The sequence below is a fragment of the Anser brachyrhynchus genome, assembly GCF_964034855.1.
Source record: "Anser brachyrhynchus genome assembly, chromosome: 12".
Taxonomy (NCBI): domain Eukaryota; kingdom Metazoa; phylum Chordata; class Aves; order Anseriformes; family Anatidae; genus Anser; species Anser brachyrhynchus.
The window spans coordinates 12,286,155-12,310,787 of NC_137707.1; the positions used below are offsets into that span (position 1 = coordinate 12,286,155).

Consider the following 24,633-nt stretch of genomic DNA (forward strand, 5'->3'; position numbering starts at 1 on the left):
GCTGTGCCCGCTCCCCTCCTGCGGGGGCTCGGGGCTGCGGGGCGGGCCGGGGGCGGGCGCGGGGCGGGCCGGGGGCGGCGCGGCGGGGCCGGGGCTGCCGGGGCTGCGGAGCGCGGCACACACCGGGCGGCGGCGGCTCCGCACCATGGGCTGCTGGCGGCTGCTGGGCGTCGGGTGCCCGCTGCTCCTGCAGCTCCTGCACCTCGGTGAGCGCCCCGGGACGGCGCGGGGGGCTCGGGGCGCTGGGACGGGACGGGACGGGGGGCGGCTCTCCCCGCCTGCCCTCCGTCCCCGGGGGCTGGAGGGGTCTCCCCGCAGGTGCCGGCATCGCCGAGCCGCCCCCACGGAGCCGAGGCTCCGTTCCCCGAGAGCGTCCCTGCCCCGAAGCGGGCCGGGGCTGAGCCGGTGCTGCGCGGGGGGGCCGCGGGTTGCCGGGCCCGGGGTGGTTTTCGCAGGGGCCGTGAAACGATCGGGGTCCTTCCCCCGAAGCAGAGCGGCTGTGTCGGTGCGCGCTGGCAGCCGGCGGCGCTCGGCAGCGACCCCAGGCTTTGACCCCGCGGCCCCTCGAGGCTCGCTGAGGGTGCCGCTCGCCTCCCCCGGAGCTGGGCGTGCTGGGTCCGGGGGGGTTCCCCCGCCCGCACCTCTCGCCTTGCCCCACGTCGTGCCGAGGCAGCGGGCACGGGCTTGCTCGGGCTCGAGCTCGTTGGAAGCGGAGTTGCAGACCCCGCTCGCCCTGCGGCCGCCTGTGCTGCCTGCGACCCGCGTGGCCCGGTACCAACCTGCGGCTTCTCCCAGCGGCGTGGCCGCGGCCTTCTGGGCGCAGAGCCCGGCTGCCCGGCGGGGCAGGCCCACGGCACAGGCTTGCCTCCTCTCCGCGCTCGGCCCCAGCTGCGTGGGTCAGGGCCAGATTCCAGGCACGGGATGCCAGCGGTGTGTTGCGCGGCTCCCTGGAGACCTCCTGGCAAGAACGGGCGACTTTCGGCTGCCTCCTTGCCGTGGGGGAGCCGTCTGCCTTCGACAGGACCAACCTCGCGCCGCTTCAGCCATCCTCAGCCCTCAGAGCTCCCGGCAGCGCTGCGCACGGCATTTCCAACAGTCTTGTGACTCCGGCGACGTGGCCAAGCATTCCCGCGTCCTCGTCCATCCCAAGGAGCCTTCACGGGGGTCCCCGCAGTGCCACTGGCCTCTTTGGAGTCTCTGCTTCTGTCTGTCCCAGCACAGCCCCCCTGTATCAGCCTGGCTGGGAGCAGGAGCGAGCTGGTCCCAGCCAAGGGGGCTGGGATGGAGATGGAGCAGCCCCTCCCTGGGAGCTGTGACCCCAGCTCCGTGTCCGTCCCAATGCGACATCCCGCCACCGACTTGGGGCTGAACCTGCAAACGCTCCTGGGGACACGGAGCGGGGACAGGGGTTGAGCCGCACGGGTTGGGGCAGTGACTGGGGTCTTCCCTTGGCCCCAAAACCTCCGTGCCCCTCTCAGCCCCTGCTTTGTGGGGTCCCTGCAGTGGGAAGGAGAAGCAGAGGCGTTGGGCACCCCCAGCTCTGCCAGGTCCGCGGTAGCAGGTCTGGGACACCTGGGGCTCATCCTTTGCGGAGAGCAGCAGGGAACGGCGGCTTCCCGGGGTGAAGCCTGCACTTGTGCCTCTTCTCTCTTTGCTTCTCTTTTTCTTCTCTTCTTGCTGTTAGAGCAGGGGCCTCAGCTTGCTCAGCCAGTTGAGCTTTTGCTTTTGTTTTCTGTGTTGTAGTCACAAATTAATCTTTGCTGTTGGGGGATAAAAGGGCTGGACAGATGGCTCTGGAGAGATCCTGGGAAGCCCGATGCAAAGAGAGCCGTCGTGCAGCTTTTCCGCTGCAGCTAATGGCAGCATTGCTTGTGGGATCCGCAAGGGATCCGTGTGCCACGCCGGGCTCCCGGACCAGGAGCGAGGGTTCGTTCAGCAGGGTGTTTTAATTCCGAGGGCTCCAGAGGAACTCGCTCCTGCTCCGTGCATGGGCGTGAACCCCACTCCATGGGGCCTCTCAACAACAGCTGCATTTTCCCTTTAAAATCTGACATTTTCACTGCCTCTTTGCTTGCACCAGGAGCAGGCTGAGAAGGATGAACTTTTTGCCATTCTCTTCCTTCTCCTTGGTGCTGCAGCTCTGAATACCGCAGCGAAGCTGTTCTTGAGGAGGGCCAGGCCAGGTCCTGTTGCAGCCTCCAGCCTCCTCAGCCCCTTTTCCTCTGGGGGATTTTGGTTTTTAACGTACCTGAGCCATTTGCCCCTGCAGCATCCCGGGCTGCAGGACCCCAGGCCATCCCCACGCTGCCCTGGAGCACCCCCAGACAGAGCTTCCCCCCCTGTCCTGCCCCTGTGGTCATGGGGAGATGACGCTGGTGGGATGCAGGAGGGGACCAGCCCCTCGCCGTATTTCGGAGCCCGCTGTCACCGCTACTCGCTGGGTGATGACCAGCGGGGGGGGGGGAGGGGGGGGCTCAGCTCCGTCTCTCCTGTCCCCCTGCAGCCGCCACCCAGGAGCCCGTCAGCATGGCGGGGAAGTGCGACACCATCTACAAGGGCTTCGCCGGCTGCCTCATCAGCCTCGGGGACAGCATGGCCCAGAGCGTCCGGCAGCAGCAGCAGGAGGAGGGCGGCCAGGAGGCGCAGGAGCTGGACACCATCTGCAAGTGAGTGGCCCCGTCCCCATCCCCGTCCCTGTCCCTCTGCCCGGCGTGCGTGGGAGCTGCTGGGGGGGCGCCGGCTCCGGTCCCCTCCCCACGCCTGTCCCTGTCCCCCAGGTCCTGGGACGACTTCCACGCCTGCGCCAGCGGGGTGCTGTCGAGCTGCCCCGAGGAGGCGGCCGCCATCTGGGAGTCGCTGCGCCAGGAGTCCCGCAAGATCCAGTTCCAGGGGAACCTGCAGGAGCTGTGCAGCGCCCGGGGACGCCTGGCCAGCAACCGGGGCTCGCCGCCTGCCGAGACCAACCAGGCCACGCTGCGGGGCTCGGCCACCCTGCGCCGCCCCGGCCTCCTGCCCCTGCTGGCCCCGGTGCTGCTGGTGGCCCGGCTGTAGCCCTGCCCGCTGCTGGGGGACCTGGCGATGCCCTGCAGCCCCCACCAGGCCTCGCTCACAGGGCACGGCCCTCACTCTCTCCTGGAGCCCTTCAAATGGATTTATATTTATATTTATATTAAAAGATGATTTTACATTTCTCCCGTCTTTCTGCTGTGTGGTGCTGTCGCACCCTTCCAGAGCCCCGTTTGTCTCGGGGTGGCTTCGCGCCGTCCCCTCGGCTGTGCTGGGAACCCACAGGACCCCGATGGCATCAGCACAGGGCACACCCAGGCGGCACCAGGGATTCCCACTGCCCTGCTGTCCCCCGGAGGGATGTTAAGGGCTTTGCTGGGATTTTGTCTTCCCAGCGGAGCCAGGCTGTAATGTAATTCATCTGGCTTCTTGCTTGCGGGAGCCCGAATGCTCGGCCAAGCTTTGGGCTGGGGTGCCACCAACATACCTGTGACCCAGCCCACACCAGTGGCATCATGCAGTTTTCTGCAAATATTCCCACTTTCCATCTTTTATTCTAGTCCTGCTATGTTTGGTCCGATTAGTGATCGTGACTGATGACTAATGATCATGAAGGAAATGGGGGATTGTAGGGAAAAAGAGTTTTTTTTTTTTAATGGGCTTATATAGGTGAAAAAACCTGTGAACTGACGCCCTATCCAGGTCCAAGGTGGGACTTGCTGAAGTCAAACCAAGGTGATGCGCTGCCGTGCAACTTGGCCAGGTCAGTCCCAGCCGCACGGCTTGCTCTTTGCCGTTGTTCCCATCACTGCTGCTGTTACGCTGCAAAATTCTTTTCTAGAAAACCCGTCGTGGCAAAGCAGCTCCCAGCGTGGTGAGGTGACCTCCCTGCTCCCAAGGGAATGCGCAGCTCCCCCTCCCCACCACCTGAAGGGACGCTAAAATCCCAAAGGGGCCTGCCCCCTGCGGCACAGGTAACTGCCTGCAGTGCCAGCATCTGGATCTGGCCGTAGCAGTGGCATGAGGGAAACCATGCCTTGGCCACCAGGGTCCTCTGGCTGGCATGAGTGCCACGGCGCAATGCCAAACATCCTAGCCTCTGTATTTTTTTTTTTTTTCACATTTTGTAGCACCGTGTTTTGTCTATGGGACTGCAAAGGCTCCCACAGTCAACCTTGGTGTTGTCCCGGAAGCCTTTGCGCCCTGGCCTGTGTCTGAACATCTCCCTGTGCGAGTGAGGCGTTCAGCTCCTGCTGTCCCAATTGAGCCAGGGAAAACGCTGTCCCAGTTCACTGCAGAAGCTGGAAAACCTCTTCCTGCTGGGCCTGCTGTCTTGGCAGGGGTTTGTCACAGCAGTGGTAGACCCAGCCTTGGTCACCTCTGGCAGCCGTCAGTCGAGCATCTGCTGGGTTTAAAGCTCTTTGGGGGATAGAGCCGGTGTTTCCAGCTAACACAGGCCTGGCATAACCTGCTATTTAATTCATTAGCCAGCCTGGAGCTGGCTGAGGGGGCGCAAAGCACCGCACGGAGAGGATGCTGAGCCTGGGGGCAGAATGCTGCCCCAGCCCTCCTCGCACGGCAGCTGCCGCTCCCCGTGTTTAACGCTGGCGCCGAGGGGATAATCTGCCTATTCTTCCATTTCCAATTTCTGACAATCCTGTGTTTAAGGCTGAATTAGTGCCGGATCGCTGCAGGATGGCTAAGAGGATAAGCGGTGGCCGGGCGGGTGCCCACTGCCCCGGCAGCACCTCCGAGGGGCGGCTGGAGGTGGCCAGGGGCTGGAGGGCCACCGAGCAACGCTTACCCGCGCTGCCACTGCCGTGGTGCCCCTGCCCGGCCTGGGTCACACCAGGAGCTGGAGGGTGGGTGTCTGGGAGCTCTTCTGCACACGGAAACACATCCCGCACCTCAGACTGTGTCACTGCTTGTGTCCCCCACCTTAAATATGTCACCACATACGTTCCCCACATCGGACCATGAACTACACGTGGTCCACACCCTTGAATATGTGTCCTGAGCCCTGGGATGCGTCACGACCACGTGTGCCTCGCACACCAAAACGTCGCCACGCATCCCACAGGCTCAGACACATGAGCATGGAGGACTTCATCCTGCCCTGGGAACACCACAAACATCCCGGCAGAGCCACGTTTACCAACTCTTTTGCCTTTTTCTGCTCTCTAGCTTTGGAGGAGGGTCGTGGCACAAGCCGGTGTCCGTCCCCAGGTTGGGTTCAGGGGTTTGTGGCAAAGGCAGACGTCAGTCCTGCGGCTGGGTCCTGTTGCAGGAAGGGACACAGCCTCCTTCCTGCACATTTCCTGCACCCAACAGCTGGCTCACTGCACACTGGCCTGCCTCTTGCTGTCCTTAAAGCAACTGCACAAGCTGAGACCTCACTGGTAAGGTTTATTCCAGGCTGGTTCTGGTGAGAGCTCTGCTTAGGTGTTTAAAAACATACTTTTTTTTCTTTTTTCCTGAAAGGAAGGATTTTCCCCCTAAAATGCAGCCAGAGGAGTAACTGACTCCTCCAGCAGAGCTCACGTGGTGTGGCTGGCTGGTCCCCAGCACCATGTCCCCATCCACTCTGTCCTGCCAGTTATTTTTTCCTTTAAATCCCAAACCCAGCTCAAAGGTTTCCCGGCAGGTGGGTGCTCACAGCAGCGCCACGGCCACTGGTGCTCACTGGTGGGGCTGGACGGGCACCTTTGAGCACCCAGCACGTTGCGAAAACCCATCGCTCCGGTTATGAAACTCCAGCGACCTACTTTACACTCCCCGCTTTTGTTCTTAATTCCCAGATATGGCTGCTCTCCAGATTTTGCCCATCAAGGCAAATTAATTGGAGTAGATCCTAATTTGCTCTCTGCTATTCTTTGGGCAGAAGATTAAATGCTCGGCAGACATTATCTCCCTCTCCCTTTTCTAAGAGACAAACCTGAATTATTAAAAAAAAAAGGGATAAGGGAAGGCAGAGTTAAGTTGAGTCGATGCACAAATTCACTTTTTGTAATCATAGAAGGGACTGGAGAGGCTTCCACATCCCTGGGCAGCTGGAACCAGATGGTGACACTATTCGGGGCAGCTGTGTGACCACGGCAGCACACGTGGCACAGTGACACGAGGGCCAATGTCCTGGCCATGCTGCTCGCTGCCTCCACCATACCATGGTTTGATCTTCCTTTCCTTCACCCAAGGAAATTCCTGCCAGTGAAGGTGAGGGCTGCAAGGAGATGGTGTGACACCTTCTCCCATGCTTTGATGCTTCCTCACTGCTCTCCATACCCCAGCCGGGCTCAGGGCTGATGGAGAGCAGAGGACACTGTGTCACAGGGCTGGCCTCCGTCCGAGGCCGTGTGGGGATTTCTGCCCAGCCAAATGTCGAACTTTCCATAGGAACACAAAACGGCAACCTCAATCCCCGTGGATCGGCTGCAGCGGGAACAGCTGAGCCGGAGTCACCTCTGCAGCGGGGCCGCGCTCGGCCCCCAGCCTGGCACCCCCTCTGCGCTCGGCTTTGGGGCTTTATTTCTCCACAGAGGCATATGGGAAGTTGGATTTCTTTTTCTAAGCAGATTTAATTGAACATCCTCCTGCTCCGACCTCTGCTCGGCCTTGCTGGGACAACCTTGAGCTCACTACCATGTGGGTTTGGGAATAAGCTGTCACCTGGCTTCATGTCCATCGAGGCTGAGCCCACTGCACTCCCCTGGTGGTCTTTGCATGGCAAAGAAGGACCTCGCCATGTGCCCTGCGCCCTTCACTTTGTCCCTCTGCAGCCTGAGGAGTGGAACAGGCATGGTGGTTCCCAGGTGGGAGCAGCCAGGCTGCAGGGCCACCTCTGCTGCTTTGCAGAGATCCCTCCAGCCTATTTTGTGATTCTGTTTTATTTGGAGGGATTTCTGAAGAGGCAGGCAAGGAGTAGCACGGTGAAGCTCCTCCCTTGGCAAAGCGGTGCACCCAGATCTTGTTGGGGTGGGAGGCTTCAGAGCCTCCCCGGCACCTGGAGCCCCAGTTACATTTACCATGGTCATGAAACTTTGCTGGCTGTAGCTGGAGAAATGGCTCTGGATTGAAGACCAACTGTCACGGCTAAATTGTCCTCTGTGAGTTTTCATCTCAAAATGAATCCCAAAGCTGTGCCTTGGTCGTATCGGCCTTGGTCTGTTCTCCTCTGATCAGGTGCAGAAAGTCAGCTGGGACTCAGAGGTGGTTCATCCTACAGCCGTCTCCTGGTACATGAAGGAAGTTTTCTGTCTAGTTCTGAACCCAGACTTACGATGTTGTAACTGATTTATCACTGGATGGATGTTCTCCGTAGATATTCTTCTCCTTGGCTTCTGCAGTGAGTTGTGGGTCCCTCCTGGCCTTGTCCCTGGGTAGTTTTCAGGGCGGATATGCCGGCTCGTTGTGGATGTCTGGTGCAATGTTCTCTTGGCTCTGGTGGGCTTCCATGGCATAAATAATACAAGAAAGAGACGTTCCGATTGAAGTTCTCAGAAATCTGTGGTTCCGCCCCAGGGGTTCAATACATGTTGGCTCTCTGTTTGCACTGGCGATTAGCAGCAGTGACGGAGATCTACAACTGCCTCGACTGATGCTCTCATGAGCCAGCCAGGAAGCAAAGCTGTGAGGAAGCTGCTAATGGACAACACAAAGCCTCACGGAAAGCCGTCCTCCGTGAGGTTATCGCTGCCGGGGCTGCGGGTGGCACCTGGGGGAGGACGGGCACCCACAGCACCCCTGAGGAGCTGCCTAAAATAGGGGGAGGGAGGTCTGCTTAACGGGAACACGTGCAGCGCTGGCATACGGGGCACGGGCTGTCCGTGCCGCGGGGATGCTGCGGGCAACACATGGCGTGGGGGCACCCCCACAACCGGCACGGCGGGGCCGGACACCCCTCACAGCCCTCACAGCCCTCACAGCCCTCACAGCCCTCACAGCCCCCCAGGGGCCCGCCCCGCCTCGCCCCCCCCCCCGCCTCCCGGAGGCCGCCGGCAGGGGGCGCTGCAGGAGGCTGCCCCCTGCCACGGGCGTGCGCGGCGCGCGGCGCTGACGTCGCGAGGCGGGGCCGGGCCGGGGCCGAGCGGCCCGAGGTGAGTGCGGGGCCCGGCACCGAGACCCCGCGGGGCTGGGGGGGGGGGGTCCCGAGACCCCCGCTCCGTGCCCGGCCCCCGGGGCTCCGCCGGCGGCGGCCCGAGGGGGTGGGCGCCGGGAGGGGAGCCCCGCTTCCCTGACACGTCCGTCCCCAGCCCCCGGGGGGTCCCTGGTCGCTGCCTGCCCTCCGCCGGTGCCGGCGGCAGCGGTGGGTTCGCGTACGGCGTTTTCCAAGCGTTTGGTTCCTCTCGGTGCTTTCCCTCACGGCGGGGACGCGTTGCCCCAGGGCTCCTCTGGGGATCGCTCCGTTATTGTCTCGGTGAGGTGCTCTCGTTCCACGGCTCTGCTAACTTACGGCGCCCCAGGGTGCGACAGTGCTGGGGAAAAACTCTGCGTGAGGCGTGATTCAGGAGTAGCGTAAATATTTCATGCGTTAATTGCCGCGGTACCCTAATCTGAGGGAGCACCCAGCTACAGGACAGCCATCGGTGAATCCAAGTCTTAATTAAGCGTTCTGTGAAGTTAATTGCGCTGTGGTGCAAGCATGCTGGTGTCTGACTTTGGTACAGCCAGTAGGTCTTCCACGAGAAGCTACTGTGTTGGTGTCTGGTTTTAAAAGTGAGCCCTGACTAAATCCGTATTTTCTTTCCAGACTGAATGTAGAGCCTGAACTTCTTCCTGATGTCCCTCTAAAACACCTCCTTCCCCACACGTAATGCTCCTGATGGAAGACCACCTAGGGTCCCTGTTCTGCTGTTCGTGCTGAATAATTGCGTGGAGAGGTGGTGGATGAGCAAAGATACGCTTGGTGATGGTAAGGTGGGCCGGTACATCTCAAGGCAAAGAGCTTTCCTGTAGTCCTCTGCAAATGCTGAGGCACCATGTTGATGGGCTCCAAGCCAAAGAGGAGAAACTTAAAACTGCTCAGCTAATTGCCAGAATGCATGCAGGCAGTTTCTCCACCTCCAGATTGTTTTAATCAGGACCTAAAGTAAAGACTTGCTGAAGCGCAGCTGATTTGGCTCTGTTGGCATACAGTGTGGCGAGGAAGACCTCTGTTTGCTCCATTCTGGAACAGCTGGTAGCAATTCCACTTCCTTATTGCAGCTAGATGCAGCTCTGTAGGGAGGAACAGAAGTGCAGCTTGGTCTCTGAACATGCAAAGAAAGCAAAACTGAGTCAGGATGCTTCCTAATGTTAGAGCCCAACTTGATTTCGTAGGGCTTGGAGAATGAAGCTAAAAGCTTGCTCCGGTTAAACAAGATCTGTTTTTTTTTCCTTTTTTTCCAAGGGGTGCAGTAAATTAATTGGTAAAATGCATCTTAAAAGCAGCCTGCCTCTGTCTCCATATTCCTTGCCTTCTGCACAGTTTCATTGATCCCTAAGAGCTAAGTAGTGAGAGATTAAAAACACCAGTACAAGTTAGAATATAAAGAAAATGTTAGGACGGTTTGTTGAATGAACAAGCTGCTGAGATAGTTTGTGGAGTTTCTAATTAGAAATTTCAGAACCAAAAGATTTGAAACGTTGGGTGTCTTACAAAGTTTATCAGATTGAGCAAAGCTAAGGAAAACACTCAGCTCTTTCCTTGACCTTTGTTCAGCAGCTGGGGTTGGATGAGGTGACCTGCAGAGGTCCCTTCCAATCTCAGCTGTTCTATGATTCAGTGCTCAGCTGGGAGACAGCTTTAGGCAAACTGTGCTTCATGAAAAGGGGAGCTATAGAATATCCATGGACATCTGTTCTGACCAGGACTGTTTTTTTTATAGGCACTATCTTGTGATGAAAGTGGCAAAGCATTGTGCATGCTCTGTGGTGAAGTACGGTGGAAATCCCCAACTTTTAGTTTGTAGTAGCATGGCTCTGTTGAGACATGAACCGCTGGCATTTTTTCTCGTTTGAAACTTGACTGCCTTGATTCCCATTCATCTGTTTTTTTTTCTTGTCCTTTTTGTAAGGTTCAGATGTGGGAGTTGCTGCAGATGTGGTTGCTGCTGCTGCTGCCCTGGGAAAATGCCTTGACAGGGAATTAACACCCTTCAGTGATGGGCTGTGGGACAAGCAAGGTTCTTCCCGAGCCCCCCAAAGATGTGCAGCTAGATCTGGTTAAAAAAGTAGAACCTTACACAGGCCACAATGACATATACAAGCATTTCATCAAAGATGACTGCGGGACTGTCATCAAAGCTGGCTCTCCCTCGCCTCCGCGTCACGCTAACCCATATCCCGGTAACCACCTGCCTACCCACGTGGACCAGCCTGAACCCCGCAAGAACAAAGTGGCTAAGTACCGTGCCAAATTTGACCCCAGAGTGACGGCCAAGTACGACATTAAAGCCCTGATTGGAAGAGGAAGCTTTAGCCGCGTTGTACGGGTGGAACACAAGGCTACCAAGCAGCCCTATGCGATCAAGATGATAGAGACCAAATACCGGGAGGGGAGGGAAGTGTGCGAGTCGGAGCTTAGTGTACTGCGGCGGGTTCGGCACACCAACATAATCCAGCTTATAGAGGTGTTTGAGACCCAGGACCGTGTATACATGGTGATGGAACTGGCAACTGGAGGAGAACTGTTTGATCGAATCATTGCGAAAGGTTCCTTCACGGAGAGAGATGCTACGCGTGTGCTGCAGATGGTATTAGATGGTGTGAGGTACCTGCATACGCTGGGTATCACGCACCGGGACTTAAAGCCCGAGAATCTGCTCTACTACCATCCTGGGACGGATTCAAAAATCATGATTACGGACTTTGGACTGGCAAGTGCTCGGAAGAAGGGCGATGACTGCCTGATGAAAACCACCTGTGGGACCCCAGAGTACATTGCTCCTGAGATCCTGGTCAGGAAGCCATACACTAACTCCGTGGACATGTGGGCACTGGGTGTGATCTCGTACATCCTCCTGAGCGGCACCATGCCCTTTGAAGATGACAACCGCACCCGCTTATACCGGCAGATCCTGAAAGGAAAATACAGTTACTCGGGCGAGGTGAGTGTGGCAGGGTTTAAGGAGAGGGGAAGTCGAACAAGAAGCTCTCTGTATGTGGGTCGGTGTGCTTTCCAGAAGCTGGTTTGCTTGTGCAGGGCGGTAATGTTAGCAGCTTGAAAAATTTGTGATTCTGGCCTTTAAAATCCCTTTATGCTTTCTCTCTGTTTTCCAAAAGTGCTCCCATTGCAGCACAGTGAGCTTCTGGGGGAAAAAAAAAAAAAAGTGTTTCTAAAGAAAGATCAGTTCCTGTAGAACAGAAGTGAAGGGACTGACAGAACTGGAATACTTGTGGGTTTATAGTTGGGGTGCTATTGAAACTCATGCCAGGCTGAGTTTTTGAAATGTGACATGTACGTACCTAGTTGGATTTCAGATACAGCTCCAAGTGTAGTCTGAAAAATACTGCTGAAAGATAAGGCTACGGCAGACAAAGGGGCACGTGCTCTTTAGGTCCTGAGACATGAGCCTTTTTTTAAATTGATCCGCACTGCTTCCTGAGCTTAGTGAGTGACAAAGTTGAGACTAGAAGGATGGTTTCCATCGTAACTATGGAACAAGAAACCTTAAGAGACAGTTTTTGGGCAGAAGATTGGTGCCTCTGCTCTGCCAGAGTCCCATCACTCTGCAGAACGGAACTAGCTGCACGCGGCTACCATGGCTTTTCTCAGGTGAAGGGGCCAGTTCTCTCTGATGCACGCTGACTAGCAGAACTCATTCAGGTGCACGCATCTCCCTGTAGGTTCTCATTCAAGCAGCAGGTAGGTACTGACTGCTCAGTCTGAATGCTTATCTCTAGACCGCAGACTTCAGGAGTACTTATACAAACTCGGATTTGGTCCTTTTTCATTCAACCCATTGTTCTTGTTTGGGCCACTTGTTTTTCTACTCTACCTCCAGCTCTTTCCTTTTGAAGGAGTGATGTGGTAGTTTTTTTGCATGTGAAAGTTTGTCGTCTTTTCCCCACGTGAGGTTTATGAGACCCAAATGTCTGATCCTCAGAGTTCAAAGGATCTGTTAGCTGGAGGTGGCATCTTGATGAAGGTGGCATACTGCTGAGCTGTTGCAAACTAAAAACTGTTGCAGATGGATTGAGGGTGTCTTTATTTTGGCACAGCAGCCTTTCAAACTTGCTACCTTTATTCTAACTTTTCTAAGTCAGTTTCTAACTTTCTAAACTAAAGCTTCTTTCTGTCTGACCACGGAAAACGACTCCGAGCACTCCCACACCCTCTGTGAGTTCTTATTTCTTCCTAGTGCCTCAGGTTCCTTGCCATGTTCCTTGTGTTGATTGCCTGATTCTGTGTCGGCCCTGTGTCTTGAGGTGCTAGAAGGTCAGTGAGACTGATTCTGAATTTGGTTCTTCCCTCGTGGGACCTTTTTTAATCTGATTTTTGCTGTAGCCTAGAGAAGGGTAACTTCTGATCTTTGAGACAGGGAGATTATTCATGTTGTTCAGTATGTTGAGCACCAAGGCTTTGTGTTGTGGCATAGAAAGGTCTCTGGTTGTTCACATCTTCCCATAGGGTTTCTGATACTCTATCTGGGCTTCTCTGAGCACCTGGCTGATGAGGTAGAGAGCAGTGTGCTGTCTCTCTGAGAGATTTCCCAAGTGTTACGAGCTGATGTGGGGCTGGTATGATGTATAGGTAACTTGGTGCATTCCATCTCATGTCTCCAGCCCTCAGTGCATGTGCTTGTGGACATGGAATTTTGTGACTCGGATCGTTTTTCACTTGCTCTTTTTTACTTTTCTGCAGAACTTTTGGCTAAGTTTAGCATGATAGTAGTAAGGAGAAGTCTGAGAGAGGTCACCTCACAGACAAGGACATAGGCAAAGCAGAGATGTTTAATGCCGCCTTTGCCTCTGTCTTCAACACTGATGATGGGCTTCGGGACCCTGGGTGCCCTGAGCTGGAGGACTGTGATGGTGGGAATGATAAACTCCCAACCGACCCCGAACGTGTGTGGGATTTGCTGCTCCACCTGGATCCATACAAGTCCATGGGTCCAGATAGGATTCATCCCAGGGTGCTCAGAGAGCTGGCTGACGTCATTGTGGGACCTCTCAATTATCTTTCAGTGGTCTTGGGAATCTGGAGAGGTCCCTGTTGACTGGAAGCTGGCAAATGTTGTACCAATTTTCAAGAAGGGAAGAAAGAAGACCCTGGTAACAACAGGCCTGTCAGTCTCACGTCAGTGCCTGGTAAAATTAGGGAGAAGATTATCCTGGGAGTTATTGAAACGCACTTGGGGGACAATGCAGTCATAGGTCACAGCCAACGTGGGTTCATGGGGGGTAGGTCCCATTTGACTAACTTGATTTCCTTTTATGGTAAAATCACCCATCTATTTGATCAAGGGAAGCCAGCTGATGTGATCTTTTTGGACTTCAGCAAAGCTTTTGACACAGTTTCCCATAGGATCCTACTGGACAAAACATCCAGCATACAGCTAAACAAAATCATCGTCCGATGGGTGAGCAATTGGCTGACGGGCAGGGCTCAAAGGGTTGTGGTAAATGGGGCCACATCTGGCTGGCGGATGGTCACCAGTGGGGTCCCCCAAGGCTCCATTTTAGGGCCAGTCCTCTTCAATGTTTTTATAAACGATTTGGATGTAGGACTAGAAGGTGTTTTGAGCAAATTTGCCAATGGCACTAAACTTGGAGGAGTTGTGGTCTCTGTTGAGGGTGGAAAGGCCTTGCAGAGAGATCTGGACAGATTGGAGAGGTGGGCGATCACCAGCCACATGAAGTTTAACAAGAGCAAGTGCCAGGTCCTGCACCAGGGACGGGGCAACCCTGGCTATACGTACAGACTGGGTGACGAGACGCTGGGGAGCAGCCCCGCAGAGAGGGATCTGGGGGTTGTGGTTGACAGCAAGCTGAACGTGAGCCAGCAGCGTGCCCTGGCAGCCAGGAGGGCCAACCGTACCCTGGGGTGCACCAAGCACGGCATCGCTAGTCGGCCAAGGGAAGGGATTGTCCCGCTCTGCTCTGCGCTGGTGCGGCCTCACCTTGAGTCCTGTGTGCAGTTCTGGGCACCACAGTACAAAAAGGACGTGAAACTGTTGGAGAGTGTCCAGAGGAGGGCTGTAGGGATGGTGAAGGGCCTAGAGGGGAAGATGTGTGAGGAGTGGCTGAGGTCATTGGGCCTGTTCAGCCTGGACAAGAGGAGGCTGAGGGGAGCCCTCATCACGGCCTACAGCTTCCTCACGAGGAGGAGTGGAGGGGCAGGCGCCGACCTGTTCTCTTTAGTGACCCGTGATAGGACCCGAGGGAATGGTGTCAAGCTGCGACAGGGGAGGTTCAGGCTGGACATCAGGAAGAGGTTCTTCACCGAGAGGGTGTTTGTGCACTGGAACAGGCTCCCCAGGGATGCAGTCACGGCACCAAGCCTGTTGGAGTTTTAGAAGCGTTCGGGCTGTGCTCTCAGTCGTATGGTCTGGATTTTTGGGTAGAGCTGAGTGGTGCCAGGAGTTGATGGTCCTTGTGGGTCCCTTCCAACTCGGGATATTCTATGATTCTTTCTTGTGAAACGTGGTAACTGGAGTCACATAAGCAAGGGATGGGATAGTGTTGACCTGCAATAAATTGTGCTGATGATACCAGTCGTTGAGGTTAAAAACAGAACTGAGACATGATGCAAGACCAAGTAAGTTTGTCCACAACAAACATCAGCCAATTTATCATTTGGTCTCTCGAAGTGGTCCCATGGGGAAGAAAGGCAATCTGAATAGTCCATAAATAATGGTGAGCTCTGAAGGTGCTGCTTGGTCTTCAGAAGAAATGATTTTGGTTAAATGCTTCTAAACATTACCTTGTTTCTAGTATTCAAAAGCCAACTGATACTGGGTTTACTGTTACTAGTGCACGTGTCCCTGCTGTGCCATCTCCATTGTGTACCTGCGTGTGAATGTTCGTGTGTGTGGTTCCTGCTGGGAAAAATGCAGAACTGAAAAACCTACAAGGAAGGGCAGCACGAGTAAATTAAGGTATTCCATTTGAAGAATGAACGAACAGACTAGGGCTCTTCATCCAAAAAAGTGCTTGAGGGTGTGTGTGTGTGTGTGTGTGTCTCCTGGGGTAACTTCATTTGACGTCCTTTAGTCCTTGTGCCAGAACTGAATCCTTCTGAGAGTTTTTGACTTCTTGTGTTTAGGGCCACTGGATTCTTGTAGGTTGCAGAAGCGAAGGTAGCACAGTGGACAAGCACTACCTAGGCTGTATGTGTCTTGAAAGTGCCAGTGCACAAGCCTGAAGCATTTTACTTCTTATCCCACCATAAATGACATAGTTTACAAGGCTGTTGTGGATACTCTGTGTGATGTGGACGGTTGTTTTGGGAAGCTTTTAGGTATTTTACTGCTTTGGAGTAAGGTATGTGTCAGCCAATAGCCTGTATCTTTTGCCCAGATGCTTTCTGCTCTCCCAGCGCCAGGGAAAATGGATGCTTTAATTTACTGCTGTAATTAAGCCTGTGCCCCTGAATTGCAGACACATTTGACTGTAGCTGCATGTTGGCAGGAGAAGCAGTAACAGGCTGCCCAGTTTATGTGTAAATTCTAGGTGGAAACAAAGTGAGCCAGAGATGTAGAGGTGTCTGGCGTGTTTCCTGCACCTTGCCAGCTTTCTTAGTCATTTTCTGGGCTTTTAAATGCTTCCAAATGTCTGATGTGCACAGAAAATTGGTCTTTTTTGTGTCCCACTGGAAGAAGTGGGAAGATGTCAGAAATGGGCCCATTGATATATTTGTCAGATTAATGGAAACAGCAGGAGCCGTAAGTTCTGGTTTATTTGGAACAAGATTGGGCAGAATGCTTGACTGTGTTGCAGAAGCATCTTGGAAAGATTCAGAAGCAGAGGTTTCACGGAAACGACTGTTTTTTCCTTTCTGTAATACAAACTTTGAAGATGTGAAATGGAAGAGGAAGCTTTAAAAGAAGCTGCAAAGCAGTGTGCCTGGAGCTGACAGCCTGAGCTGTGTGGCTTGGACAAGTTTCAGTAGCGAAGGACTTAGGAGAGGGAGCTGAATTCCCAAGTGTGCTGCTGCGCTGTCACGCTGCAGTGGTGGCAGGAGTTTGAGAGTCGGCCCCAAGTCCCACTTCTTAAAGATCTGGCCTTAAAACCTGGACAGGAAAAAGCTGTATTGAGAGAGGAATAAAAGCCGCCACGCATGCTGACCGGAGAAGTAGCTCCATTTTCTCAAAAAACAAGTGAGCTCGTGTCCAGCTAATGTAATTTCTTTGACTGGGACCTACTTAGCACTGCTCTCCTGTTCCTGGAGCGTGAGCTGTGTTTCAAGAGGCTATTAGCAGATCAATAGGAGAGGTCTCCCATAATAGCTTATTCAGGTACTGCTGACATCACTGCCCTGATTATCTCCTGTGTCTCCTTCTGTACTTTCTGAACTGCTTGGAGTAATGGGCAGGGTGAGGATGAAGAAAAGCTAGCTTTGTAGCTTGGCATGCTTTTCTGGGCATCTCTGAGCAAGAGTTACATGCCTTGAAGTAGTCTGCTACAAAATCATTTTCTTTCACTTGCTTTATTACAGCTCACTAAAAAAATCAGCAATATTTTAATTGAAGTTGTGAGGATAAAAGCAATTTCTGGGCATCTTTCTGTAGTTTAAAGTTGTCTGAGAAATAAAGCTGGGATTCCATTCACAGTTTCCTTTTGAATTGGAGACGGTGAAAATGAACATCAGACCATCATTATCCTGCTAAGAAAGGCTTGTTCTGATTCTGTTTCAAAGCTTTTCCTTCTATTGAATACCGATATTTTTATGTTGCTTAACACACCTGGGAAATTTGCTGGAAGAAGTGGAACGTAATGTGTTACGGATGAATTGGGAAACCAAGCTAGAGTCTGATTGTCCTGGTTTTGGTATATGATCTTGGCAGGTCACTTCTCCTCGTCTGTTTTTCTATTCATAAAACAGGATCAACTTTTTGCAGTAGTTCACTGCGGGTGAGGCTGGTGGGTGCCGGTGCAGGAACATCTCTTAATGGGGAGCTCATTGGAGTGTGTGTTTTAAATTGAAGCAATTGTAGAAGATGGAACAAACCAAGAAAAGCAGTTAACAGGTTGTATGAGTTGGACAGCGCTGACCCAGAGGTTCCAGAGACTTGAAGTAGCAGTGGTATGTAACCTCCCATTCAAAATCACTGGGGCAATAAAACCTTCAGTAAGAAGGGTGATGCTTGTTTTAAACAGGGCTCCAGCAGTTGTCTAAAGAATTAAGGTCTAGTAAACTTGAGACCACCCCTAGGAAAAAGAGTTTGAGAGCAAAAAGCTGGATGTTGGTAGTGGATGCACTGATAAATATGACAGAAGGAGAGACATGTTTGATAAACTTTGTGGCTTTTTTGAAGGAAGTTGGGCCTTGCAAGTCTGTCTGTCCTCTGCAAGGTACTCAGCAGCCTTGCGGAGAAATGGTCTGATTTGGTGTAGTTTTCCTCAACTTTCCAGTGGAGGTTAATAAAGATCCTCACCAAAGACTCTTACAGGAGCTCCGCAGCTGCAATGCGATAATGGCCTTTGCGTGGATCAACGACTCCCTGAAGAGGAGAAGCACAAACTTGAAGCACGTGGTCAGTGTGTCATGGTGAAGGGAAGCAGTGGAGTCGGAGGGATCTGTGTCCTTCTGTCCAAAAGCGATCGGGACCAAGTTTGCTAATGAAGCAGCACATTTGCTGATGGAGCAGAGTTCATTCGGGCAGTAAAAACGAGGTCTGTGCACCTCCTGGATGCAGGTGCTGCAGACCTTAGTAGCTGGCCTGAGTTCAAAGAGCACCTGGATGAATTCATGGAAGACAAATCAACGGAGAGATGCGCATTAAAAAAAAATGCAAGTATAAAGAGGTCACTAAGACACAAGTTTCTGAGGCTTGAGGGCTTGGAGGGGGGTGGTGTTCAATTGCAACACGGTGCTTGTTTTCTTCAGCTAGCTGCAGATGCAGAGGGAGGGCTGACGTTGGAGACACCAGACTGCACTAGTTGATGTTTAATCCGTCCTCTACATTCTTAACTTTTGGATTTAGTACAGCTGCTGGTCTTTCCTTCTCTCAGCCTGGAGCTCTGTCCTCTCCCAAGAGCTGCTGAGCTTGGAGGTGTTTTGTGTGGTGTGCTTGCTGGTGTGCCGTGGCACTCAGTTGTCCCGTCTGACTTTACTGGAGTAGGTACCATGAGTTTTGTGAGGTCTTGGCTTGTGGTTTGCAGGCAGTGCTGCTTCTACCAAGCTTCAGGATCAGATCAGACCTGAGGCTCGCCAACTCCCACGGGCTAATCTAACTTGTTGTATGATACTCCGTTGGTAAGGCTAGAAATGTAAAAAGTAAGGAGGGTAAACATGTCCTGTTGAATAGAAATGTTCTTGAACTCTCTAATTATGACCCACTGCTGTAGTTCCTCTTACGTGGGTGAAAAAGCAGGCAGCGTATACAGGCTTATTGGTGATGAAAAGTGTTTTGCAGATGACAGTGTTAGTTTAACTTCCCTTTCTCTTGCAGAACTGGTTTTTTTTTCCTTTGGAGAAATGAGTCTGTATTGACATTATGCATCTATAAAGGAAAATGTGGTGTGAATTGTGTTCTGCTTGTGACTCTTGCCCCTCTCTGTTTGGTGACTCATTCAGATTTGAAGTACGAACACAAAACCCGTCTCCTCGTTCTGCCTGCCTGGCTTGCTCCCTGCTGCCCTCGGTGTGATTTCTTCTTTCTTTGACAGCTTCCCTCGCTGCATGTTTTTGCTGTTTAGGTTTTTGCTTATTTTCCTTGTGCCCTTAGCAGGCTGGGTCAGCTCTAAGATGCAGTCTTCCAAAACTGTCCCTGCTGCTTCCAGTGCTGGGTGTGAAAGGGCTCTAGGAATTTTGGGGACAGCGGCCGAAGCCCCGTGTTTAAGCAGTTCTTTCTGATCCCATGAGTGTGTGTGGTGCCTTTCCTCACTGATTTCATGTGCAATAAAAGCCCTTCTGTAGCTTTAGAGCTGTGAGTGTGGTTTGGGGATGTCTCTCCGGGGACTGTGCCCTGTTCCTGTTTGTGCTCAGTGTCTGCAGCTGCACAGGCACATTGGTACCTGAGTTTGCTTGGAAATAGGGGGTTTACTTCTCTGTCAGATACCGTGTGTTGGCATAGGTGGTGGTGGTAGCAGCTGTTTGTGCTGGAGGAAAGGTTGGGGGGAGTGATGCCAGGGAGAAGGAGAGATGCTGCTCTTGCTGAAAGGGGTAGTTTCTAGTGTGAGGAAATGTGCATGTGGTGTTCTGCTGCTTAGCTTTCCTCTTCCTGTCCTCGTGGAACTACTCCGCCTGTGTGCACCAGGGCCACCTTTAAACCTGCGGGTGGGTGACTTAACGGATACTGAATTCAGATCATAAAAAAGATACACTTCTGTTGTATATGGCTAAAGCCTAGAAACAGGCAACTCGGGTGCTGAGGTCCTGGTTCTGAACTGGTTTGAAATCTGGGAAGTTTGTTCTTTTATTTGTGAGAGGGTAACAGCCAAGTCTGGGGCGATGCATTCTACCCTGGCTCTAGAAAGCCTTTCCTGAACATTTTTAGTTTGATCATTTCAAAGGAGACTGGTTTCTACCTGGCTGGAGCTTCTGGAGTTCTGTTTCTCTTTGGGGTTGTTTTTCTAGAAAGGCGAATGCTTTGGAGAGTTGCTTTTACTTTCTGCAGTCAAGGATGAGCAGTTTTTGTTGATCATCTTTGTACGTCAGCAGTTACATCATGCTGATGGTATTTTAGGTAAAAAAAAAAAAAAAAAAACCACAGAACTGAGGATGACTTTTTACCAACAAAAAGGAATGTTCTTTAACAAGGTTAGGGACTGTAGTGTAGCCTACGCTCCTCAGTAAGGCTGAGGTGGTGTAGCCATGACTTCATGTGGTCAAAATACCCGAGTTACAGTTGGTTTCTTCAGGGGACATCATTCCTCTGACTGTCCCTAACGTCCTTCGGTGGCGATCTGGTTGCTGTTGTCGATAAAGCGTGCTGTTTTTTCTCTGCTGTCACCGCTGTTCATGACAAATGCCTCCCCCTTTGCATTGGAGAGTCTCTTTGGACATCAGTATTCAAACCAGTGTCGCCTTTAGATTAGCGCCCTAGAGCTGTGAATGGTTCAGACACCATGCAAGCTCCTCCTTCGCCATCCTCGAGACTCCTGTATATTTCCGTGCCCTCTGTAAACACCGAGGGGCAGCTGGATCCCCTCTGCTCTGCCTGGGGGGCACGGAGCTGTGGCGCGGGACCGCACCAGTCTTGTCTCAGAGGAGCTGAGCAGGTGAGCCATCAGCTCCTACGGGATGACTGAGCAGGACACAGGTTCACGAGTGGAAGGTGAGCATCAAGGAGGGTGCTTTGTGGAGGCTTCTGCCTGGCCTCCACTGCAGGAACATTGGGCTGTGATGTTTGGGTAGCCTGCAGGGAGATGGCTCTCCAGCTGTGTGTACATCAGCTTGTGGAGGAAGAGCTTTAAGGGGTGGTTGCAACATGTCTGCCAGAGCCCTGGTGACCTGGGTAAGAGTGGTGCTGGTGTTACCCTTGAAGACCCTGTGTGGTCACCTGGGCTTCTTGCCACAGCTGCAGTAAATGCTGTGCCACCCGTGAAGTGTCTGGGTCAGATTCAGTGCTTGTTCAGGGTCTATCTACCTGGTTCTTGGTGCTGGGATTAAGTTCTTGGCGTCCTGAGTTGGTTCATGTTTTGTTAACACTTTGAGTGACAGTGCCCTTTCTTGATTCAGGATAATTAAAACTACATGGGATCAAATTCTCAAGGTCCCTCATTCTCCAGAGGAAGAAAGACAGCTGTCCACCACTGCATAGCTTCTGAAACGTTGTACGCTACAGCTGAAAACAAAACAGAAGGAAATCTCTCTAAACTATTGTTATTGCATCAACTCCTAGACTGTGTTAAGCTCTCCTGATGAATGGAAGCTACCAGTTCACATTGATACTTCTTTTTTTGAAAGTCTTGAAAGCAGCCTGCTGATGTCTTCCCCCTCCATCTGCTGCTGATGGCTTCTGAGTCAGAGTGATGGCATGGGCTTAAATCACTGTATTCTGCAGGTGAGAAATGCTTCCCTGGCTTCCAGCTTGCTCTGCCTGGTCTGTGTGTTGGTGGGCAGTCTTGGAGAGCTGCTAGACCTGAAAGTTATATCTGAGGGTACAAATGATTCGGAGAGGAGAAAGCTCAGACTCTTACAGAAAAATGTGGTGTTCGTCTTCCCGCTATGTTGCAGTACGCAAAATCTGGGAAGATCTCTGTTTCACAGGAGATTCGGAACTTGGTAGTGGTGACATGGGTTCATGGAGGTAACGTATATTGGTTCTGGATTGAACCATGAAAGCATATTTGACATCATCTTCAGCACTGGCTAGGCAAGGTTTGCTGCCTGCCAGCATCCACTCGGGTCTAGAAGGGTGGAGGGGACATCACACTTCTTATCGCTATCTAAATAAAGGCTCTTTTTCTCTTGTAGACCTGGTGTTGCAGTAATAGGGAGGAGGAAGAAGGGTGTGATACCCAGGAGATACAGCCCCAAATCAGCACACTGGGGTTCTGGTTGTGCTGTAACAGCACGGTGCGGCAGTGGCACACGTGCCCTTCGTAGTGCTTTGCTGGGCAGGAAGAGCAGCAGTTCGTACCAGCTCGGCATGGTTGAAGAACAACAGTCTGTCGTGGGATCTCTGCCACGCAGAGGATTCTGGCTAAAAAAAAGAAATGACTTGGGAGAGCATGGCATTGAGTGAAGTGTAGTTTATCAGATCTGGTCAGTTTACCTGTTCTGATCATCACCTGACTTCAGCCGTCCTTCGTCCTGTGCTCCCCATGTCTTTTACATCCTTCCAGAGTTGATTCCTTTTTGCCTGCCTCTAGCTTTCTCCAGTCTTTCCCCCTCCAGTTGCGTTTGAGTGGTGGTAACCTGGGGATCACTCCCAGCAAGAGGCTTTGCAAAGTATAGTATGCATCTTGTCAAAGTGGTGTTTCTATAAATTTCTCTAGTCCAGGCTTAGAATGACATTGAGTTCTGACACCTCGTGACTGTCTAGCCGTCAGTTAAGCTGAAGAGCTGCAGTCTTTCCTCCCTTGCACACTGCAATCCATCCGCCTCACTTGGGCGATACTGTTGTACTGCTTGTTGTTGCCTTCGAGCTGGTTGTTCTTGTAGGTCTTAGTATGTAAGGCTTGCTCATTCTTCATTTTGGAAACTAGCCTTTTCTGTCTTCCTACACAGCAGACCCTCTGGCCATCTTTGTCTTTTCCTTGTCTGCATCCACACACATTTTTCACTTTTTTTTTCCTTCTGTTTATCTGGGTTACCTTCACTTTCCAGCTAGGCTCCTTTGCACCCTGGGTTCACCCAGTCTGTGGCTGCTTGTGTGGTAGCAAAGGCCATCAGTCATGCTGAAAGGGCGCGCTGTGGTCTGTTGGTCTGTCCCTGATGTGGCTGGCAGCTTCCTAGGAAAATCAGTGAGGCTGGAGTCTTGTTCGTATACATGAGTTTCAGGTGGTTGTAATATGGGCAAGTAAAGAAACTAAAATGCACATAAAAATCCTGAAAGTGTCATAATTTTATGTTGCAGTGATGTCACTGCAAAAGTTTCCAGCCCCAGTTTTGTGTGAAACGTGCTTTTCCATGCAGCCAGTCAGAATTTACCTGCTTGCAGCTTCGCAGTCACTGCTTGCCCTTTCACTGAGCATCTGAGATCTCTGGTGTGGTGTCATCCTCTGTAACTGCCCCGACGCTACTGGCAGATGCAGTCAGATCCCAGCCTGTCTTTTTCAGCTATCTGAGGTCATTCTGCCCTCCTGTATATCAGCGGCTCCTCAAAATCTTGGTCAAAAGCAACAGAGGCACATACGAAAAATTTTAATGGTAGCAAGACGTGCAGCACAAATATCTTCGGAGCAGAACCAAATGCTAGATTTAATGTGCAGAATTTTTATGTGCGTAGCAGTTCATTTTTCTGTTCAAGAGCATTCAGCATCTAAATGATCATCTGCCCTAGCTTGGAGTTGAAAGTGCCAAGTTAAATGCAGGTGTTGAGTAAACTCTGCAGGTATTGCTATGGATAGACTCAGGCTGGAAGAATGCAGTGAATTGCACGATAACCGTGTTACCTTACTAAAAGATGAGTGGAAGAGTGTGGTGTCCCTGTAATAACTAACTCGGTTTACTTAAGTAAAGGAAAGAAGTGCTCTCTCCCAGAATAGTTTTCAGTATCTGCAGGTGACATCAGAAATAGCGAGGATGAAGAGCGCTGGCAGTGCATTAGCAAACAGAGCCTGTGCTGTTAGCCGTTACCTGACAGATAGCAAGGTAAGAACGAAAAGCAATTTCAACGCAGCTGATGACTTTGCAACACCAAGCGTGTTGGGAAATCTGTGGAGTACTTCCAAAGTATTCTTGTAACTGACTGCACTGTGGAGGCTGGTTAAAAGATGGTGGAGGACTTGTAAACCCCCAAATCCCTAGCGGCACATGATGGAGGAGTCAGCTAACAGTCTTGTCAACTTTTAAGATTCATTTCCTGCATTTATTGAGCTTCCTGAGAGCATGGGGGTAGAGCTTGAAGACAGGCTTTTTCTGGCACAGTCTAGAGCTGGTTGCAGTTATCACCTGTCCCTCTCCAAAGGAACAGACCAGTATTTTTTTTTATGAGGACTATGGCTGGATTTTTCTAACAAGTGACAAACTGGCAGAAAGGCTTAGCGGCAGAGATCCATAACAACAACAACAACAAAAAAAACAACAAAAAAACACCCTTTATTTTGCATACTTGTATTTTAATGCAGAAACTAATTTCCTGTGGGAGAAGATAAAATTATAGTTGTATATCATGGAAAACATCTCCCCACAATCTTTGTTGCCTTGTGTGAGAGTTCAGCTGGTACAGGATAAACATCCTTAAATCTGGGGTGTGGCTATTTAAAGAATGGTAAGTTTTGCATTAATGCTGCAGAACGTGTGACCTCTGGCTGTCTGGCTACCAGGCCTGGAACTGCACATGCATTTTTGCACTTCTGGTCATTTAGATCTGAGTTATTTACATGTACCTGTGCAATGAAAAAGGAATTCAGCCTTTTTGATAATAAAAAGTAAAACTGCTTTAGAAATAGTAAGGTTAAAAAAAATCAAGTTTCATAACATCAGCTTTATTTTCCATTTTATGCTTTGTTTGCCCCATAAGTTACTCCAGGTTTTTTCCTGTGAGTCATAACTACAGCCTTGATACCCATTTTAAAGCTTAGTGTAATGCATTAGATGCTAAGTAAACGGGTTACGGGGTACCAGCTGCCTAACAGGGGAGAGCTCCCCCTGCTGATAGTCTTCATTGTCTATCTCCTGCCCAAGAGGAGCAGTAAGACAGCCTGGCTTCACCAAGTTTGGCCAGGTATGCCTTCTGGAAAACATTCAAGGTAAACTTTAACTTGCCAGGAGCAGAGCAGCACCACTGCCCTCTGTTGTTGCCATTGGTACTCTGTCATACCTCTACAAGAGGCCAGGAAAGCCAGTGTCAGCCTCCCGTTTATTGAAGACTT

The 24,633-nt window shown here is 52.0% G+C and overlaps 2 protein-coding genes across 8 annotated transcripts in view; both read left to right on the forward strand.

Annotated features, from left to right (window-relative positions):
• Positions 1–55: 55 nt before the first annotated feature.
• Positions 56–3,184, forward strand: NRN1L (neuritin 1 like). Its single transcript, XM_080552017.1, has 3 exons — positions 56–206; positions 2,504–2,666; positions 2,778–3,184. Exons 1-3 carry the CDS (start codon positions 146–148, stop codon positions 3,049–3,051), a joined length of 498 nt encoding a protein of 165 aa, XP_080408143.1. The 5' UTR covers positions 56–145; the 3' UTR covers positions 3,052–3,184.
• Positions 3,185–7,962: 4,778 nt separating this feature from the next.
• PSKH1 (protein serine kinase H1) overlaps positions 7,963–24,633 on the forward strand; it is a 34,732-nt gene continuing 18,061 nt past the window's right edge. For 2 of the 7 annotated variants that reach the window (XM_080552010.1, XM_080552016.1), the window contains exons 1-3: positions 7,963–8,099; positions 8,753–8,914; positions 10,059–11,090. In XM_080552010.1, the coding sequence (XP_080408136.1) occupies positions 10,146–11,090 (945 nt within the window). In that variant the 5' untranslated portion in view covers positions 7,963–8,099; positions 8,753–8,914; positions 10,059–10,145. Of the gene's footprint in view, positions 8,100–8,120; positions 8,420–8,752; positions 8,920–10,058; positions 11,091–24,633 lie in introns of those variants that run through there. The other 5 variants (XM_080552013.1, XM_080552015.1, XM_080552014.1 and 2 more) reach the window with 5 other exon arrangements.

Excerpts from the sequence above, each read along its gene's own strand:
- NRN1L (XM_080552017.1), top strand. The coding sequence starts at position 146 with ATGGGCTGCTGGCGGCTGCTGGGCGTCGGGTGCCCGCTGCTCCTGCAG. Across the intron at positions 207-2,503 it reads CCTGCAGCTCCTGCACCTCG|CCGCCACCCAGGAGCCCGTC; the intron begins GTGAGCGCCCCG and ends GTCCCCCTGCAG. Across the intron at positions 2,667-2,777 it reads GAGCTGGACACCATCTGCAA|GTCCTGGGACGACTTCCACG; the intron begins GTGAGTGGCCCC and ends CCTGTCCCCCAG.